Consider the following 17,616-nt stretch of genomic DNA (forward strand, 5'->3'; position numbering starts at 1 on the left):
GCTCGGCACCAATACGAGTTAACCCAGATCAGACCTGCATAATCGTGACCCATATGTATGCATAATATTAAATAAGGAGGGAAATGATTTTCAAGTTTTTGCATTAATGAAGTGCCTCGTTAAAAACCTTGCCGACCCAAAACCCTCCTTAGGGAAAAAAGAGTCGGTTAAGGAAAAGATTGCACTAGTACATTAGCTGTAATACATCTTTAGGTGAGTGGAATTCCAAGTCCTTGGGATAGGTTCTCCGGATAGGTGCTCCAGCTTGAACGCTCAGTTGTTCAGGTTGTGTCGGACTCGGAAGGGCCCGTCCCAGTTTGGGGCGAGCTTCCCTTGTCTCAGGTCTTTTCTCGCTTCGCCTGTGGCTCTCTAGACGAGATCTCCTTCTCGGAATTCTCTAGGCTTTACCTTGCTGTCGAACCTTCTCTTGTATCGTTGTTTGGTGGCCTCGGCCACTACCAACGCTCGGTCTCGAACTTCTTCTACGGCGTCCAGATTTGTTCGGAGCTCGGCTCCGTTGTTTGCTTCGTCGAAGTGGGCTCGGCGGAATGATGGTTCCCCGATTTCCACTGGGATCATCGCATCGGACCCATAAGCCAGGCGAAAGGGGGTTTCTTGTGTAGTCGATTGAGGAGTGCATCGGTATGCCCAGAGTACCTCGGGTAGTTGCTCGGCCCATGCTCCCTTTGCTTCCCCTAGCCGTTTCTTTAATTCTGCCAAGATGACCTTGTTGGCCGACTCGGCCTGCCCGTTTGTTTGTGGGTGCTCTACCGAGGTAAACTTGTGTTGTACTCCTAGGCCGGCTAAGAACTCGTTGAGTTTTCGATCGGTGAATTGAAGGCCATTGTCGGTTACCAGTGTATGCGGGACGCCAAAACGAGTGATGACATTTCTCCATAAGAACTTTTAGACTTGGAGAGCGGAGATGCATGCCAAGGGCTCGGCTTCAATCCACTTAGTAAACAAATCCACAGCGACAATGAGGAACTTGCATTGCCCCTTGGCGATCGGAAAGGGTCCGAGTATGTCGGCTCCCCAGGTAGCGAACGGCCACGCGGGGGGGATACAATGTAATTGCTTGGCCGGCTGGTGGATCAGGTTCCCATGCTTCTGACACGGTAGACACTTCTTCACAAATGTTGCGCAGTCGGTGTTTATAGTCGGTCAATAGTATCCGGCCCGTAAGAGTTTGGAGACAATCGTCCTTGCCCCTGAGTGCATGCCGCAGATCCTCTCGTGCACCTCCCTCATCACATAATCGGCTTCATGGGGGTCAAGGCACTTTAGCAGAGGGGTAGAGAAGCCACGTTTGTACAGTTGCCCGGCTATGACGACATATCTACTGGCTTGAGTTCTCAACCGTTTGGCCTCGGCCGGGTCGTCCGGTGTGATTCCGTTGATGAGGAACGATGTGATTTCGGTTCGCCAGTCTGGGAGGTCGTTGGGGTCGGTGCTGCCGACATTGACACTTGCTATCATTTCTGTCTCGACACTAGGGTGGTCGATCTCCTGTTGGATGATGGTTCTCAAATGACCTGGCTTTTTGGTTGCGGCTAGCCTAGCCAACTGGTCGGCTCGGGTGTTGTTCTCGCGTGGGATGTGTTCGACCGACACCTCTTGGAAGTTTGCCTTCAATCTTTGATAGGCATGGTAGTATTTCATCATGTTGTGGTCTTTCACTTGGAAGTTACCACCCACTTGCTCTGCCACCACTTTGGAGTCCGTCCGGCATCTGATTTTTGATGCGCCCATATCCTCGGCCAACCTCAAACCGGCCAGTAGAGCTTCATACTCTGCCTGATTGTTCGAAGCTTTAAACTTGAAACGCAAAGACTGTTCTAAGGTCATCCCTTTTGGTCCTTCTAAGATCACACCGGCCCCACTCCCCTGGCCATTCGAGGAACCGTCTACGTGGAGGGTCCACCAATGCTCTTCGAAGTGGCCGTGCGGGTGGAGTTCATTAACGAAGTCTGCCAAGCATTGGGCTTTGATCGGCCCTCTCAGCTTGAAGGTGATGTCAAACTGTGACAGTTCCACTGACCAAGCCATCATCCTCCCAGCGAGTTCGGGCTTGCCTAGGACCTTCGAGATCGGGCAATCGGGGTACACAACTACCCGGTGGCTTTGGAAATAATGCCTTAGCCGCCTAGAGGCGTGTACCAGGCAGAGTGCAACTTTTTCAATCAGTTGGTACCGGGTCTCGGCATCTTGCAAGAGTCGGCTGACAAAGTATATTGGGGCTTGGGTTCCTTCTTTTTCTTGCACCAGGACCGAGCTGATCGCTTCGTCAGACACCGCCAAGTATACCAGGAGCGGGTTTGAAGGATTAGGCCTCGTTAGGATTGGCGGCGTCGCCAATGTTGTTCTCAGGGCTGTGAAGGTTTCTTCACAGGCCTCGTCCCATAAAAAGGCCGAAGCCTTTCGCAGGAGCTTCGTCATGGGGCTGATTTTGTCGGCCAGGCGGGAGAGGAATCGGGACAGGGCTACCAATCTTCCTGAAAGTCGTTGTAATTCCTTGAGGTTACTCGGACTTCGCATGTCTAATACGGCCTGACACTTGTCTCGGTTTGCTTCTATGCCTCTCGCCGATAACATGAACCCCAAAAATTTGCCTCCCTTGACCCCGAAGGTACATTTCTCGGGGTTGAGCCTCATGTTGTGCTTTCGGAGTTCCCCGAAGATTTCGGCTAAGTCCGCTATGTGGTCGGTGAGAGAGTTGGACTTGACTACCATGTCATCCACATAAATTTCGATGTTTCGGCCAATCTGATCCTGGAACACTTTGTCCATCAGCCTTTGGTATGTCGCCCCAGCGTTTTTCAGTCCAAACGACATGACTCGGTAGCAAAAATTGGCGCTCTCGGTGATGAACGCCGTTTTTTCTTCATCGACAGGATGCATCTTTATTTGGTTGTAGCCAGAGTAAGCGTCCAGGAAACTAAACACAGCATGTCCAGATGCGCCGTCGACGAGCCGGTCGATGCAAGGGAGTGGGTAAGCATCCTTCGGGCAGGCTTTATTGAGGTCGGTGTAGTCGGTGCACATTCTCCACTTGCCATTCAATTTTTTGACCAACACCACGTTGGCTAGCCAGGTGGTGTAGGTGACTTCTCGGATGAACCCTGCTTGTAGGAGTTTTTGTACCTCGGCATTGGCGGCTCTCCTCTTCTCATCACCCATTTTTCGCTTCTTTTGAGCGACAGGTCGGGCATCTCGGCATACGGCCAGTCGGTGACATAAAAACTTTGGATCTATGCCCGGCATGTCTGACGCCGTCCATGCAAAAAGGTCTCGGTTATCCCGGACTACACACTTGACTCGGTTTACGTCGGCCTCGCTCAGTTGAGTTCCAATGTTGGTGGTCTGTTCCGGCGTTCGGCCTAGTTGAAAAGGAATGAGGTCTTTAGCTGGCTCAATCCGCTCCTCTTCACCTAGCCGGGGATCGAGGTCTATGTCCTCCGTCATTGCCTGCCTGACGACATGTACACCTCTCGCGGACGTTGGGGGGTCGGCAATAGGTTTCACCTTCAGGCTCGAGAGGTAGCACTCTCTCGCCGTCTTCTGATCGGCATGAATAGTAATTACCTGACCATCCCTTGATGGAAACTTCATGCATAGGTGAGGGGTTGAGATAATGGCCCCCAGGGCGTTGATCGAGGGTCGGCCTAGTAGGATGTTGTAGGACGTGCTCGCGTGTACCACAATGTAGCGAATTTTGATCTCTCGGGCATACTTTTGGTCGAAGCCGAAGCGTGTGTACAGATCAATGCACCCTCTCGTCATGACTCTCTCGCCCGAGAATCCTACCAATGACTCGTGGTACAGTTCTAAGCTCTCCTCTGGGATTCCCAATTGCATGAAGGTGTTCCAATACGAGATATCGGCGGAGCTTCCCTGGTCGATCAGGGTCTTCTTCACAATGCAATTATGAACCTCAACAGAAATCACCATGGGATCGTCCTGAATGGGGTCGACGCCACGGAAGTCTCGATCCGAGAACGTGATCGGCGGCATCTTCGGTGTTCTCGGCTGATTTACATTGTTCACCGATCGTACAGCTCGTAGGTGTCTCCTTCGTGCCGAAGATGTAGAACCTCCCCCGGCGAAGCCTCCAACTATTGTGTTGATAATTTTCTTTGGTCGGTCATTGTCTTCTCGGGAATGCCTAGAATAGTCTCTCCTTTCGTCAGACCGGGATCGGCGGCGTCGGTCCTTTGGGGGTGCCACTTCCCGAGCGTGGTAGTCTCTCCCTCTCGATTGATGGCTTTGAGGGGTGACAAAACTCCCGAGATGACCTTGCTTCACTAGGTCCTCAATCTTGTCCTTTAGGGCCGAGCACTCTTCTGTCGAGTGCCCTCTGTTTCGGTGGAACCTACAAGTCTTAGCTTTGTCGGCCCTCGGGGGGGTGTTTGCCCTTTTCGGCATTACCAAGATTTCGGAGGTGAGGGCTTGTTCCATCACCTTGGCCCTACTTGCATTCAGTGGAGTGTACGCAGTGTAGCGTGGTCCTCTCGGGGGGCGAACATTAATTTGTTCGGTATGGGTCTTTTTCATCGGCTCTCGGCCGGATTCCTTTCGGCCAAAACCTTCTTCGGCTCTAGCCTGATTTCGGGTTTCCGCTAGTTCCTCCATTTGCATGTACTTCTCGGCTCGTCGTCTAAGGTCGTTCATATCAACCAGTGGTTTTTTGCACAAGCTATTCACGAAAGGCCCCGGCCTGAGGGCAGTGCTCAGTCGGTCCAACGCCACTGCGGGGTTTAGATCGCTGATCTCCATGGCTATCTTGTTGAATCAGTCCATGAAACTTAGACTCTTTTTTTTCTCCTGACGAACTCCCGCCAGGGCCAACGAGGTCGTTCTATACGGCTTGCTCGTCGCGAATTGGAGACAGAATTGGGATGACAATTCGTTGAACGAGTCGATGGACGTGCTCGGTAACCTCGTGAACCAGCTCAAGGCTTTTCTTTTCAGCGACGTGGGGAATATTCGGCATAGTGCGGAGTCGTCTTGAGTAGAGAGAGTTGCTTGTGTTAGAAAAACATTCAAGTGCTCTTCAGGGTCGGTAGACCCATCGTACTTCTCTATTGGTAGGCTCTTCCAATGGTCCAGTAAGGTCGTCTCCATTATTCTCCTGGAAAAAGGATGCCTCAGGGAATGGACGGTGGTGTCGGCCTTATTGTCTATCAGGGAAGTAACCGGTGTTCGGGTGATCTGGTCGGTTGGGGCATGATAGGCTGACTCTTCCGCGGGTGTAGGAGTAGACGACACATAAGTTTGATTCAGGTTTCGGAGCTCGGCGTTTTGTCGTCGTAGTTCGGCTAGTTCCCGGGCATCAGCCTCCCTTTGCCTTCGAATGGCCGCCATTTCCTCGCGCAATGCGCGCAGGTCGTCTTGGAGGTCGGGTTGGGCTTGACCGGTATCCGGCCGGACCTGTCGCACCACCGGCTCCGGTTGGGTCTGGGGCATTCCGTACGGGTATCGTTCTTGGTTGGTCATGACGGGGTTACTTTCGGGGTTAGGGATTGGTTGAGTCGTTGTTGATTGTCCCTTGCACGTAATTACCATATCTCGGTCTCAGTCGTAGAGTTTAAAAGGTGCTGAAACGTCTCTTCGGCCCCACGGTGGGCGCCAAATGTTCCTGTGTTAGGATACACACTTCACTTATCCTTGTTGTAGCGAGTCTGATCCTGGGTCTCGGTCTTCTCGTTCCTATCCGGGTAGTCCGATGTGAGGGGGGTGTGCCTGCAAAGACACTCCAACGCTCAAGTAAGTGCTCGGCGTAATAAATGTGGTAGTTGAAAGTTAGATACGTACCTCACAGGGGGTCTATTTATAGTGTTTCTTGTTAGGCCGTGATTAGGGACTGGGCCCCGGATAATTAGGGGGTTAAACCGAGATATTATGCAAATTAATCTCTCCATAATCATCCTAGCGAAGATTGGTGTCTGAGCCGAACATACCGACTTGTCCTCTTTTATGGGTAGTCGGCATGTTCGGGCTTCGGTTCATTCGGGTTTGGGTGAATGTGTTCGGACCACTCGATTACGTGGTCGGGTGTTCGGACCATTCAGCCTCATACGGTACATGGTTAATCGAATAAAACTAACTAATTAATACAATTTTACAATGTTAGTTAGTGTCGTTCTTTAATGAAAACTTGAGTTTTACATTAGCAATACATAGTAACATTAATATATTTTTTTAAATTATATATATATATATATTATTGAAATAAAACTTTAATTTTAATTTTTTTTAACAAACTTTAATTTTGATTAAAGAGAAAAACATCAATATCTATAATATTATATATAAACCTTTCTTTATTATTAATTTTGTCCAATAATTGAACAAAAGCCAAATAGTAGGAAGAAATTATTGATTAAGACTAATTCATAATGTCATTTTGACATACACCCAATAATAATAATATCACATTAAAATTGAAGCTTGTAAAAGATTATTGTTGAGCTCTAGATACTATTTCAAGAAAGTCTTTTTTACATTGGTTATTTTGGATATCATGATAACATGTTTTGCAGTAAGATTTTTAAATATAATGGAAATTTATAAATTTATCATTAAACAAGCTTATAAATTTATCTTTAAATAAGTTTATAAATTTCCACTTAATAAAAAGATTCTCTTATATCAATTAGGAAAAGGTAGAATATATTCATCTATAATATCTTGAGATTTTCTTAGGAAATGATTTGAGGGGATGTAGTTTGTTAGTCTTAGGAAATGATTTGAGAGAATGTAATTTATTAGCCGTTGATAGTTAATTATTTAAAATCTCACCTAATAGGTGAGATTTAGAAGTTCATTACACATAAATTATAAAAGATAATTTGACATAATTGATCAACAAGAATCATGTCTTATAAATACATATTAGTTATTAATTCTTAGTTTTAGAATACAACATGAATTATATTTATAAATCAATTATATATATATATATATATATATATATATATATAATAAAATATTTATTTATTTTATATAAATAGACTTTTTAAACACTTAAAATATAATATTTTTAACTAAATAAAAACTACCCATTTTCACCCCTAAAAGCGACATACACCGTACAAGAGTTAAAGCCAAAACACTCCTCAACATTCTGCCTTTAAAATCTTATTTATTTATTATGACATTTAATCCATATTCAACTATATTTTTAAAATAATAAATTGTAAGATGTATAAATGGAATCAATATTTACATCAGCTTAGTTTTTGGAACTTTGTCCACAAATTTTATTAATGAATTATTTTAAATATAAAATAAATAAATTAAAACTTGCACTAGATATCTATTGAATTAACTTGTGATTTTACTGTCTGCTTTGTGGCTGGAAATAACTTATTGGGTGGAACTACCTTTGTCCTTGTTGGTGAGCAGGAATTAAATGACAATTTGAAAAGAACAAAAAATTAATGACCATGATTAAGAAACATAAATGTTTGTTGCCCAAACAATTCTGCCGTCATAAAAATTAAAGTGGAGGGTAGTTATATTGATTTGTAAAAGGGAAGAATAAGAGAACAAATAAATAAACGATGATTAGACATGTTTGTTAGATTTATCAATAATGATATCTCTGTAAGTAACACCCAAGCCAAAAACAAAATTTCTCCCCCTTTCACGATTTCAAGTAAAAAATTGATGTTACATGAAATCCAAGTGAAATGAAGTTTTGTGTAAGAGAATAACGTGAAAAATTTATAGTTATTAATTTAAAATTAAAAACTAATATTTAAATAAATGCATAAGTTATTATATATACGTCATACGTGCATGTGGTTAATCACTTAATCCCGATCTATTAAGGATGGAGATTTTAAATTGAATTTAATTATATGAGAATAAATATTGTGCTTATTTACGATAAGGATTTGGTTAAACTTTAGTCTTTGAAAGTGTGAGGCGATTATTACTTAGTCTTTGAAATACGATAAATTAGGAAAAAAAATTTATAAAAGTTGTAAAATTGCTTCTATTGTTCACGTTAGTCCCGAAGTGGATGATTGTTAATTGATGTTATTAATGGAGTTAATATTCAACAGTTATGTCCTATGTAGCATGTCATGTCACATGGATAATATTGAAGAATTTTATTTAAATGGTATTTTTTAAAAATGTTTGAAATTTTTAATTTGTTCCTGTTCCGGCCAAGGGGTGGACTAGGGTTTTTTCCTAGGTCGTGTCTCAAAGCCAGAGCATTCAAAAGTGTGTTCTGCCGTCTCAACTATAGGGTTTCAGGCTTTATGGTGCGTTGTTCGTGGGCCTCTTAGACCCCGAGGATCACGGGATTTCCCTAACCGTTCTTATCACGATGATGCGAGATCAACGGGAACGAGTTCAGTCGGGGTCCGACCGACAGGGTCTATACCGAAAATCCGACGAGATAAGTGCCGAGTGGTTCCCTGGTAGGCAAGAGGAATCGAGCTCGCTAAGCCTAGTCGGGCTATGACCGAATAGGCTTTTACTGAACCCTAAATCGGGTTAATACCGAGTAGGAGATCATGGTCACCTTATTTCCGAGTGCCCATAAGGCGAGAGGTTTTAGGGCCTGGTTAACAAGTCGGGTAATTTCCGAGTATAGGGCTGTTGACGTCCTATCACCGTTAAGGAGATCAGATCGGCCCATGACCGAGACGGTACACTTGCCTTCCAGCCTTGAGCCTGTGAGGCGTGGAGGCTAAACCGAGTGTTCATCTTAACGGCATCGGACCTAGGCCGAGAATATGTATCGGTCTATGACCGAGACGGTACACTTGCCTTCCAGCCTTGAGACTGTAAGGCGATAAGGCTAAATCGAGTATACCTCTTAACGACATTGGTCATGGTCCGAGAATATCAGATCGGCCCACGACCGAGACGGTACACTTGCCTTCCAGCCTTGAGCCTGTGAGGCGTGGAGGCTAAACCGAGTGTTCATCTTAACGGCATCGGACCTAGGCCGAGAATATGTATCGGTCTATGACCGAGACGGTACACTTGCCTTCCAGCCTTGAGACTGTAAGGCGATAAGGCTAAATCGAGTATACCTCTTAACGACATCGGTCATGGTCCGAGAATATCAGATCGGCCCACGACCGAGACGGTACACTTGCCTTCCAGCCCTGAGCCTATAAGGCGAAAGGGCTTAAGGCCTGGCAACCTGGTTGTGTATTTGCCGAGTGGAAAACCAGGTCGGATAGCGACCTGGGCGGTACACTGCGATACTCCAACTCGTCACGTGAGACCGCAATTTCCCAAAACCTGAAAGGGGGTGTCTATTCACCTTACTCGAAAAAGGACATGTATTTATTGCAAAATCGGCGTTGCAGGGGTGCGAATAATGACTGTGCCACGTGGCCAAACGTGTTGCTAAAGTTAATGGTATGCACCCCCCCCCTTTTTTTTTGTCCCTTGGGTTAAGGGTTGTAATGTTCCACACGCGCTGCGACCCTTGGGTTTCCCAACTCCACGCGCGACCTTTGGACTCTTATAATACACGCGCCGCGACCCTTGGGTTTCCCAACTCCACACGCGACCTTTGGACTCTTATAAATAGGGTAGCCTCCCTTTTTTGTCATTCCTTTGCCTTTCTTTCTACCTGCGGCCTTTCTTTCTACCTGCGTTCTCTTCTCCGGTGAGGACCTCTGCTCCATTTGAGAACTACGGTGGTGCGCGGTGGTGTACGGCGTGTTGGTGACATTTGTTGAGTGAGAAAGGGTCGTTTTTGTGTCTTTAGGTACGCCTATCTAATCCCCCTTTGGCCTTTCTTGATTATAGAGAACCTTTTAGTTCCCCCTTGTAGTTCAAGTTTGTTTATACCATGGAGGCTATAAGTTATGGAGACGCGTATAAGTGGGTTAAGGATGATGTGCTTCGTTGCTCATCTTTAATGAATTCGTGGGCTGAAATGGACAGTTTTTGTAGGGAGCATGTGGTATGTATTGAGGGTGATAATGTGCTTGTTTGTGAGCCTTGTGTGGATGGGGAGCCTGTGTGTATTAAGGGTGACGGCATTAAGCCTTTTACGTTTTGCTATACGACTCTAATTTCTAAGCTTAGGGTTAGGTGGCCACTTTCCGATTTCCAAAAAGGGGTCCTGAGCGCCTTGAATGTGGCACCTACTCAATTACACCCTAATAGTTGGGCGTTCATCCGAGCTTTTGAGGTTTTGTGTGGGGGTCTCGGGCTAATCCCGACTGTAGAAAAGTTTTTTTACTTTTTTGAAAGTCGTATCAATAAACGCAGTGGCTGGGTATCTGTCCATGGGGTAACGGGTCGGGGAATTTTAACACTTTTTTAGTCGTCCTATAAGGACTTCAAGAAATCCTATTTCCGAGTTCGTTGTACGCCTGGCAACGAGGGCTTACTTAAAGGGTATCCCTTGTATTGGAACGAGAAAACTAAGCCCTGTGGTGGGTTAAGTCCTGACAAGGTTCCTGAGAAGGACCAAGAGGATGTTAGGAAACTTGAGGAATTGAAAACGGTTTTCAACACCGCCAAACTCTTAGATTTAGAAAGTAGGCCCCATGAATTGAGAATATATATAGGTAATCGGTTTCTCGCCGATCGCCCCTTTTGTACCTTATTGTTTCTTTGTGATGCTTTATTTTTCGTTATAACATAATGTTTACTTGGTCCTCGTGCAGATAGGATGACGAGTATGAGCAATCGGGAATTGGCCAAGCTCTGGAAACAGCAACAAGCTTCCCAAGTTGCTAGGGTCGGGGAATCGGCGACCGAGAAGGTTGTGGATACTGAAAAACCTGTGACTGCGGCGAGGGGTGTTGGCGAATCCTCACACAAGCGTCGGCGCGAGGGCGAGAAGTCCGTGTCGGTGGTGAACCTGGAGACAGTGGTAGCCACCGAGATTGATAAGGGCGATACCGAGGTCCAATCCGTTGAAAGGACTATTAGTGCTTGCCTCGGCGAAAATTGGGATCCAGTGGATCATGGTCACGAGCGTAGTGGCGTGGCCTCTTTCTGGGATGAAAAGTTTAATCACAGCGCCCATATTCGCGGAACGGATCTGCTTGAGGGAGACCGCAGAGACTTAGAAAAGATGAGTGCTTTCTCAATTGCAAAGGGAATTGAGTCCCTAACCAACCGTCTTTCGGTTCTCTCACTCGTCAATGAAGACAAAATTCGGGGGCTAGTGAGGGACTCCAAGGTGCAGGGGAAAAAACTCTCTTCCCTGGAGGACAGCTTGAGTAAAAGCAGGGCCGACCTCAAGTGGATATCCAACGAACGAGACAAACTGCTGGAAGGTCGTCGTGCTTTTGAGGAAGAGAAGAAAGCTTGGGCTGCCGAGAAAGTGGTGTTGGAGAAAGAGTTGGACGAGGCGCGCCTGTCTCGGGATAAGTCGACTGATGCTGCTAGCGTCTTCGAGAGTGATTTGTCCATGATGAAAGTTGAAGTGGAGAAGCTTCAGAACGACCTTCAAGCGGCCAAGATGGACTCTCTGAAGAAGTTCGTTGAAGGTTTTGATGCCGCCACAAGTCAAGTGAAGTTTCTCCATGCCGACATAGACCTTAGTGGGCTCGGCTACTTCAAGGAAATTGTGGATGGGGAACTAATGGATCCCCCAGAAGATGATTGAACCTGCTTTACATTAGCCCTTTTTCGTAGAAACTTATGCGTGCCTCTAATATTCTAGGTTTTCTTTGTATTGAATTTTGATGTTTTGGATGTGTGATACTTTTCTTGTGTCTTAACGACTATAAAATGTTCTAAGTTGGGCCAATATGTCTTCATTCAAATTCCGAGTGCTTGAGTGGTATGTAAAATGTTCTAAGTTAAAAGAATATTTTCCAAGCGTATTCAGCAAAATTCTGAGTTTAAAATTGAACTAGAAAATTTCCAAGTTAAATGGACATTTTTCAAGCGTATTCGTCCAAACTCCGAGCTTTCTAAGTTTAAAATCAAAAGTGATCGTTCCTAATCCGATTGGAATTAACTTGAAAATTTTCTAAAACCCAAACTTCAGTTAAATAATAGACATTGTTCCAAAGGCAATGAAAATTAGATTTTCCATGTGCGTAATTTCTGATTTGAATAGTGGCCAAAATGCCGACTCCAAATGAAGTGGAAAATTTCTAAGGGAGCTTAGCTTAAAGGTTAGCCAAATGCCGACTTGAAATAACGTGGAAATTTTTGTTTAAATGAAACTTGGCCACGCGGTCGGCCCAAGGCCGATTCATAATAATTGAAAAACTTGTCCAAGTCAAAATGAATCTTAACAAAATGGTCGGCCAAATACCCACTTAAACGACACCTAGTACAAGCGGTTTAAACTCCGACTCTAGCAACACTTAGAAAAAATTTCTAAGTTAATAACGAAGTTTTGAGTCGTTTAAATTCCGACCCACATAACGCTTAGAAAAATTTCTAAGTTAAACATGAGACTTTATGAGTACAAATCGGTTATATTCCGACTCAAGCAACTATTAGAAAAAATTTCTAAGTTAATAATGAAGCCTCGTGGATCCAGTCGGGAATTTACCGACTACAATAAGTAATGCAATTGTTCCATGTAAATGAAACCTCGAGGAGTAAGTCGGTCAATTCCCGATGCTATAAGTAAGGAAATTTTTCTAAAATGAAACCTCGTGGAGTCAGTCGTGGGCCGATTCATAATAATTGAAAAACTTGTCCAAGTTAAAATGAATCTTAACAAAATGGTCGGCCAAATACCCACTTAAGCAACACCTAGTACAATCAGTTTAAACTCCGACTCTAGCAACACTTAGAAAAAATTTCTAAGTTAATAACGAAGTTTTGAGTCGTTTAAATTCCGACCCACATAACAGAAAAATTTCTAAGTTAAACATGAGACTTTATGAGTACAAATCGGTTATATTCCGACTCAAGCAACTATTAGAAAAAATTTCTAAGTTAATAATGAAGCCTCGTGGATCCAGTCGGGAATTTACCGACTACAATAAGTAATGCAATTGTTCCATGTAAATGAAACCTCATGGAGTCAGTCGGTCAAATTCCAACTTGTTGAGAACATCACCTTGTTAGAGTCGTCGTTTAATATGGGAATCGTTCATTTTCCGACTTGTTAAGAACATCACTTTGTTTGGTCTTCGAGTTGTTTATACTCGCCCAGCCGGACTTCCGCCGACAATCACGAGTTTTAAGAGTTGTTTATACTCGCCTAGCCGGACTTTCGCCGACAATCACGAGTTTTATGAGTTATTTATACTCGCCCAGCCAGACCATCGCCGACAATCACGAGTTTTAGGAGTTGTTTATACTCGCCCAGCCGGACTTTCGCCGACAATCACGAGTTTTAAGAGTTGTTTATACTCGCCCAGCCGGACTTTCGCCGACAATCACGAGTTTTAAGAGTTATTTATACTCGCCCAGCCGGACTTTCGCCGACAATCACGAGTTTTAAGAGTTGTTTATACTCGCCCAGCCGGACTTTCGCCGACAACACTACAAGAATTTCGCGGATTAGAGAGGGAAAGATCCCTCGCAAATCCCTCGCAAATCCCTCGCTAAACATAATGGCGAGGGATTAGCGAGGGATTTGCGAGAGATCATTCCCTCGCTAAATTCAAGTCGCTAATTAGCGACGGATGTATATCTCTCGCAATTCCCTCGCTACATTCCTTCGCTTTTCCCTCGCAACTAGCTTCGCTAGTCCGTCGCAAATTTGTGCCGCTAATTCTTCACTGTCGCCTCGCAAATGTAGAACCTAAATTCCCTCGCTAATTGTATTTAATATGTCCTCGCAAATCCCTCGCTAAACCCTCGCAAATATGTCCTCGCAAATCCCTCGCTAACCCTTCGCAAATATGTCCCTCGCAAATCCCTCGCTAAACCTTCGCAAATATGTCCCTCGCAAATCCCTCGCTAAACCCTCGCAAATCCATCAAAGCATATGGATTGAGTTCCCTCGCGAATCCCCCGTCAAACCCTCGCAAATATGTCCCTCGCAAATCCCTCGCGAAACCCTCGCAAATATGTCCCTCGCAAATCCTTCGCTAATCCCATGCAAATCCATCAAAGCATATGGATTGAGTTCCCTCGCGAACCCCTCGCTAAACCCTCGCAAATATGTCCCTCGCATATCCTTCGCTAATCCCACGCAAATCCATCAAAGCATATGGATTGAGTTCCCTCGCGAATACCACGCTAATCCCTCGCGAAACCTTCACAACATATCTTTTGAGTTTCCTCGCGAATCCCTCGCTAATATCTCGCTTTCCTAATTACATTATTCTCTCATGTATCCCTGTAAATATGTCACTTAATTTGATATTTTAAATAAATCTAAATCAACTACATAATTTTTTTTTAATTCGACATGATTTAAAATAAAAGTTGCATATAACAATATCTCTTACAAAACCAAATTGTTAAATGTCTTACAAAATCCAACTTGTGCATACTATATCTTAAAGAAACATAAACTAATTAATGTCTTACAAAAAGAAAAGCCAAATAACAAGTCATCCTAAATACTAATCAACCTAAGCTAGTAAAATCATCATCTCGTCCTTGATCCTCCCTATGTTGGTTGGTTGATGGTGTTGTTGATGGTTGAACTGCTTGAATTATTTGCCTCATCATCTCTGGTATTTGTGTTTGCAAAAAAGAAGCCAATGCATTATTTATAACTGCAGTGACCCGTTCTTCTGTCATAGGTGTAAGATTTGCAGAGGAACCTGCAACCTCTGGAGATGAAGCTTGGGTAGAGCTACTAGTTCCAAGATCCAAGCTATGTCCCATGCCATGCACTCTTTTCTTCTTGTTTTCACCTGCAGCTTTTAACCAAAGATCAGAATCAATTACAGGATGAGATGAAGTGTCTTCTCCATATTTTTGTGTCATTGATTCTTCATATGTTTCCTACAAATAATAAATAAAAAAAATAAGTGAAATAGTAAGAGATTAAAAAAGTACATAATCAATCTTAAAATATAAAATAACATACAATAAATTTCTTTGCCCTAGTTGAGACAAATTCACCATCATTTTTTTTGTGAACTTTGTTATACACTTCACGATAAGAAACAGGACGATTCTCTTGTGCCTCCTGTAAAAAAATTACAGTACAAATTGTAAGTAATGAAATTTACCAAAGAAACTCATTAATATTTATTAGTTATAGAAAATGCATTAGTAGTAAGATAAATACTTTAAAAAGTAGTATTTCTTTTAACAACATTATAATAAAAATTTTATTTAAGATTTATTTATATATGATATAAATGTACTAAAATTACAATTGTATAAAAATATAATAATATTTGGAACAAAAAACTTATACAAACGAAAAGTATTATAGCATACTAATGTGGCAAGAGAGAAGAAAGTAAAATTATATTTATTGAAAAGAAACACACACACACATATATATATATATATAGAGAGAGAGAGAGTTATGGAGAAAATGTAAATTAAATTAAATTAATTAAAAAAGATAGAGTAAAAAAAATATGTTGAGCAAAAATGTTTTCGAAAAAATCGTGATACGTGTTTAGAAAAAAAAAACTTCCTTTATATATAATATGATAATTAAAAAATATCTTGATAAAATTGATTAATATATATATATATATATATAATTTATGCTTACTTTAATTTTTTAAATATTATATATAAAATATAAGCTAAATATTAATTTAGAGTTTTTTAATGTTGATTCTTACAATTTTTTAAAATTATTTTTAATCCTTATAGGATTATCCTTTCTCAATTTCAATCTTTATAATATTTTTTTTCAAAGTTTAGTCAATATAAGTTTATATTTTTTCTTTCTAATTTTTAGTTGTTAGTACGAAGTTACATGAACTAAAGTGAAAGAAAATTATAATATATATTTAAAGAACTAAAATTTGAAAAATGCATATTTATAAGGATAAAAATTTAAAGAACTAAAATTGAGAAAACATGAACTTACAGAGACTAAATTCATATATAAATCAAAATAAAAAAAATATTTTAAATTATCATAATTAAGAAAACAAAACATATACGGACTAAATTCATATTGTAAACATATAAATTATATTTAAAATTTATGATGATATATATATATATATATATATATATATATATATATATATATATGTGTGTGTGTGTGTGTGTGTGTTTTAAAAAATATATATGAGTGAAAATTCAGTTACATCAAAAGTAACTCTTAAAAGAGTTATTTAATGAATGTAACTACGTTATATATTGAATTTCTTATTCAATAAATTAAGTCTAAAAATTTGTATACTTTATTTTTTAATCAATAATTTTATTTAATAGATAATGTTAGATAATATTTAATAATTTTTAAAATTAATATTAGATAATATTTAATAATTGTAAAAATATTTTCAAATATTCAATAATTAAAAAAAATGAAGAGATAACAAATAAGATAAAATATATATAAGTAAAATAAAAAGAAAAAAATATGAGGAATTTCAAATACTTACTTTTTTGGGAGAATTTGAAATTATACTATTTCAAGAAATTTTACAAATATTTGAATTTCAAATTTTATTAGCAACGAAATCTCTTATTTGCGAGGGATTAGCGAAAAACCTTTTCCCTCGCTAATTTGCGACGGATTTGCGAGGCCTTTGCGAGGGCTATCATTAGCGAGGGATTTGCGACAAGAAAATCCCCTCGCTAGATGAAAAAATTCATTTTATAATTTGACTCATAATTTGGCGAGGGATTGGCGAGGGATTTGCGAGGGCGTAAGTTCCTCGCTAAATAAGCACTAGTTTTAGCGACAGATTTGCGAGGAGATGAAGGTTGGTCGCAAAATGATCCTATTTAGCGAGGGAATTTAGCGAGGGATATAAAACCAAGCTATTTCCTCGCTAATTAGCGAGGGATTAGAGAGGAACTGTATTCCTCGCTAGTCCCTCGCTAATTAGCGAGGAAATAGCTTGGATTTATATCCCTCGCTAAATTCCCTCGCTAATCCGCGAAATTCTTGTAGTGCAATCACGAGTTTTAAGAGTTATTTATACTCGCCCAGCCGGACTTTCGCCGACAATCACGAGTTTTAGGAGTTGTTTATACTCGCCCTGCCGGACTTTCGCCGACAATCACGAGTTTCTTCGAGTTATTTATACTCGCCCAGCCGGACTTTTGCCGACAATCACGAGTTTTATCTTCACAATATCAAATGTTAAAAGTCATGAAAATGATGAGTGAGAAGACATATTTATTAAGGATTGAGATGTGGTGCCTCGTTAAAAACCTTCTCAGCAAAAACCCCTCACATTTTTACGGGGACAAAATACTGAGTTAGGAAAAGAGTGCACCCAATACAAAGAGATCAGCTATAATAAAAACGTAAATTCGCCGCGTTCCACGTCCTCGGTATTATTCCTCCGTCCAAGGTCCTCAGTCGGTACGCTCCTTTGCCGACAACATCATCAACTTTGTAAGGACCGACCCACTTAGCTGACAGCTTGTTCCTCATTTGCGCCGCCTGAGCGCGCTTCAAAACGAGATCTCCCACCACAAACTCTCTCGGAACAACCTTCGTGTTGTACTTGAAAGCTGCTCTTCTATGGGCTGCCACTTGATTTATCCTTGCTTTTTCTCTTGTCTCAGCAATCAGGTCCAAATCAACTCGCCTTC

General features: G+C 41.9%; 1 protein-coding gene across 1 annotated transcript; it reads right to left on the reverse strand.

Moving 5' to 3' along the window:
- Positions 1-1,164: 1,164 nt before the first annotated feature.
- Positions 1,165-4,776, reverse strand: LOC109817427 (uncharacterized). The gene has a single exon (XM_020382664.2). The coding sequence runs from the start codon at positions 4,774-4,776 to the stop codon at positions 1,165-1,167; it is 3,612 nt and encodes a 1,203-aa protein (XP_020238253.2).
- Positions 4,777-17,616: the final 12,840 nt, after the last annotated feature.

This window comes from Cajanus cajan, chromosome 9, assembly GCF_000230855.2.
Source record: "Cajanus cajan strain Asha chromosome 9, NIPB_CcT2T_4, whole genome shotgun sequence".
Lineage (NCBI taxonomy): Eukaryota > Viridiplantae > Streptophyta > Magnoliopsida > Fabales > Fabaceae > Cajanus > Cajanus cajan.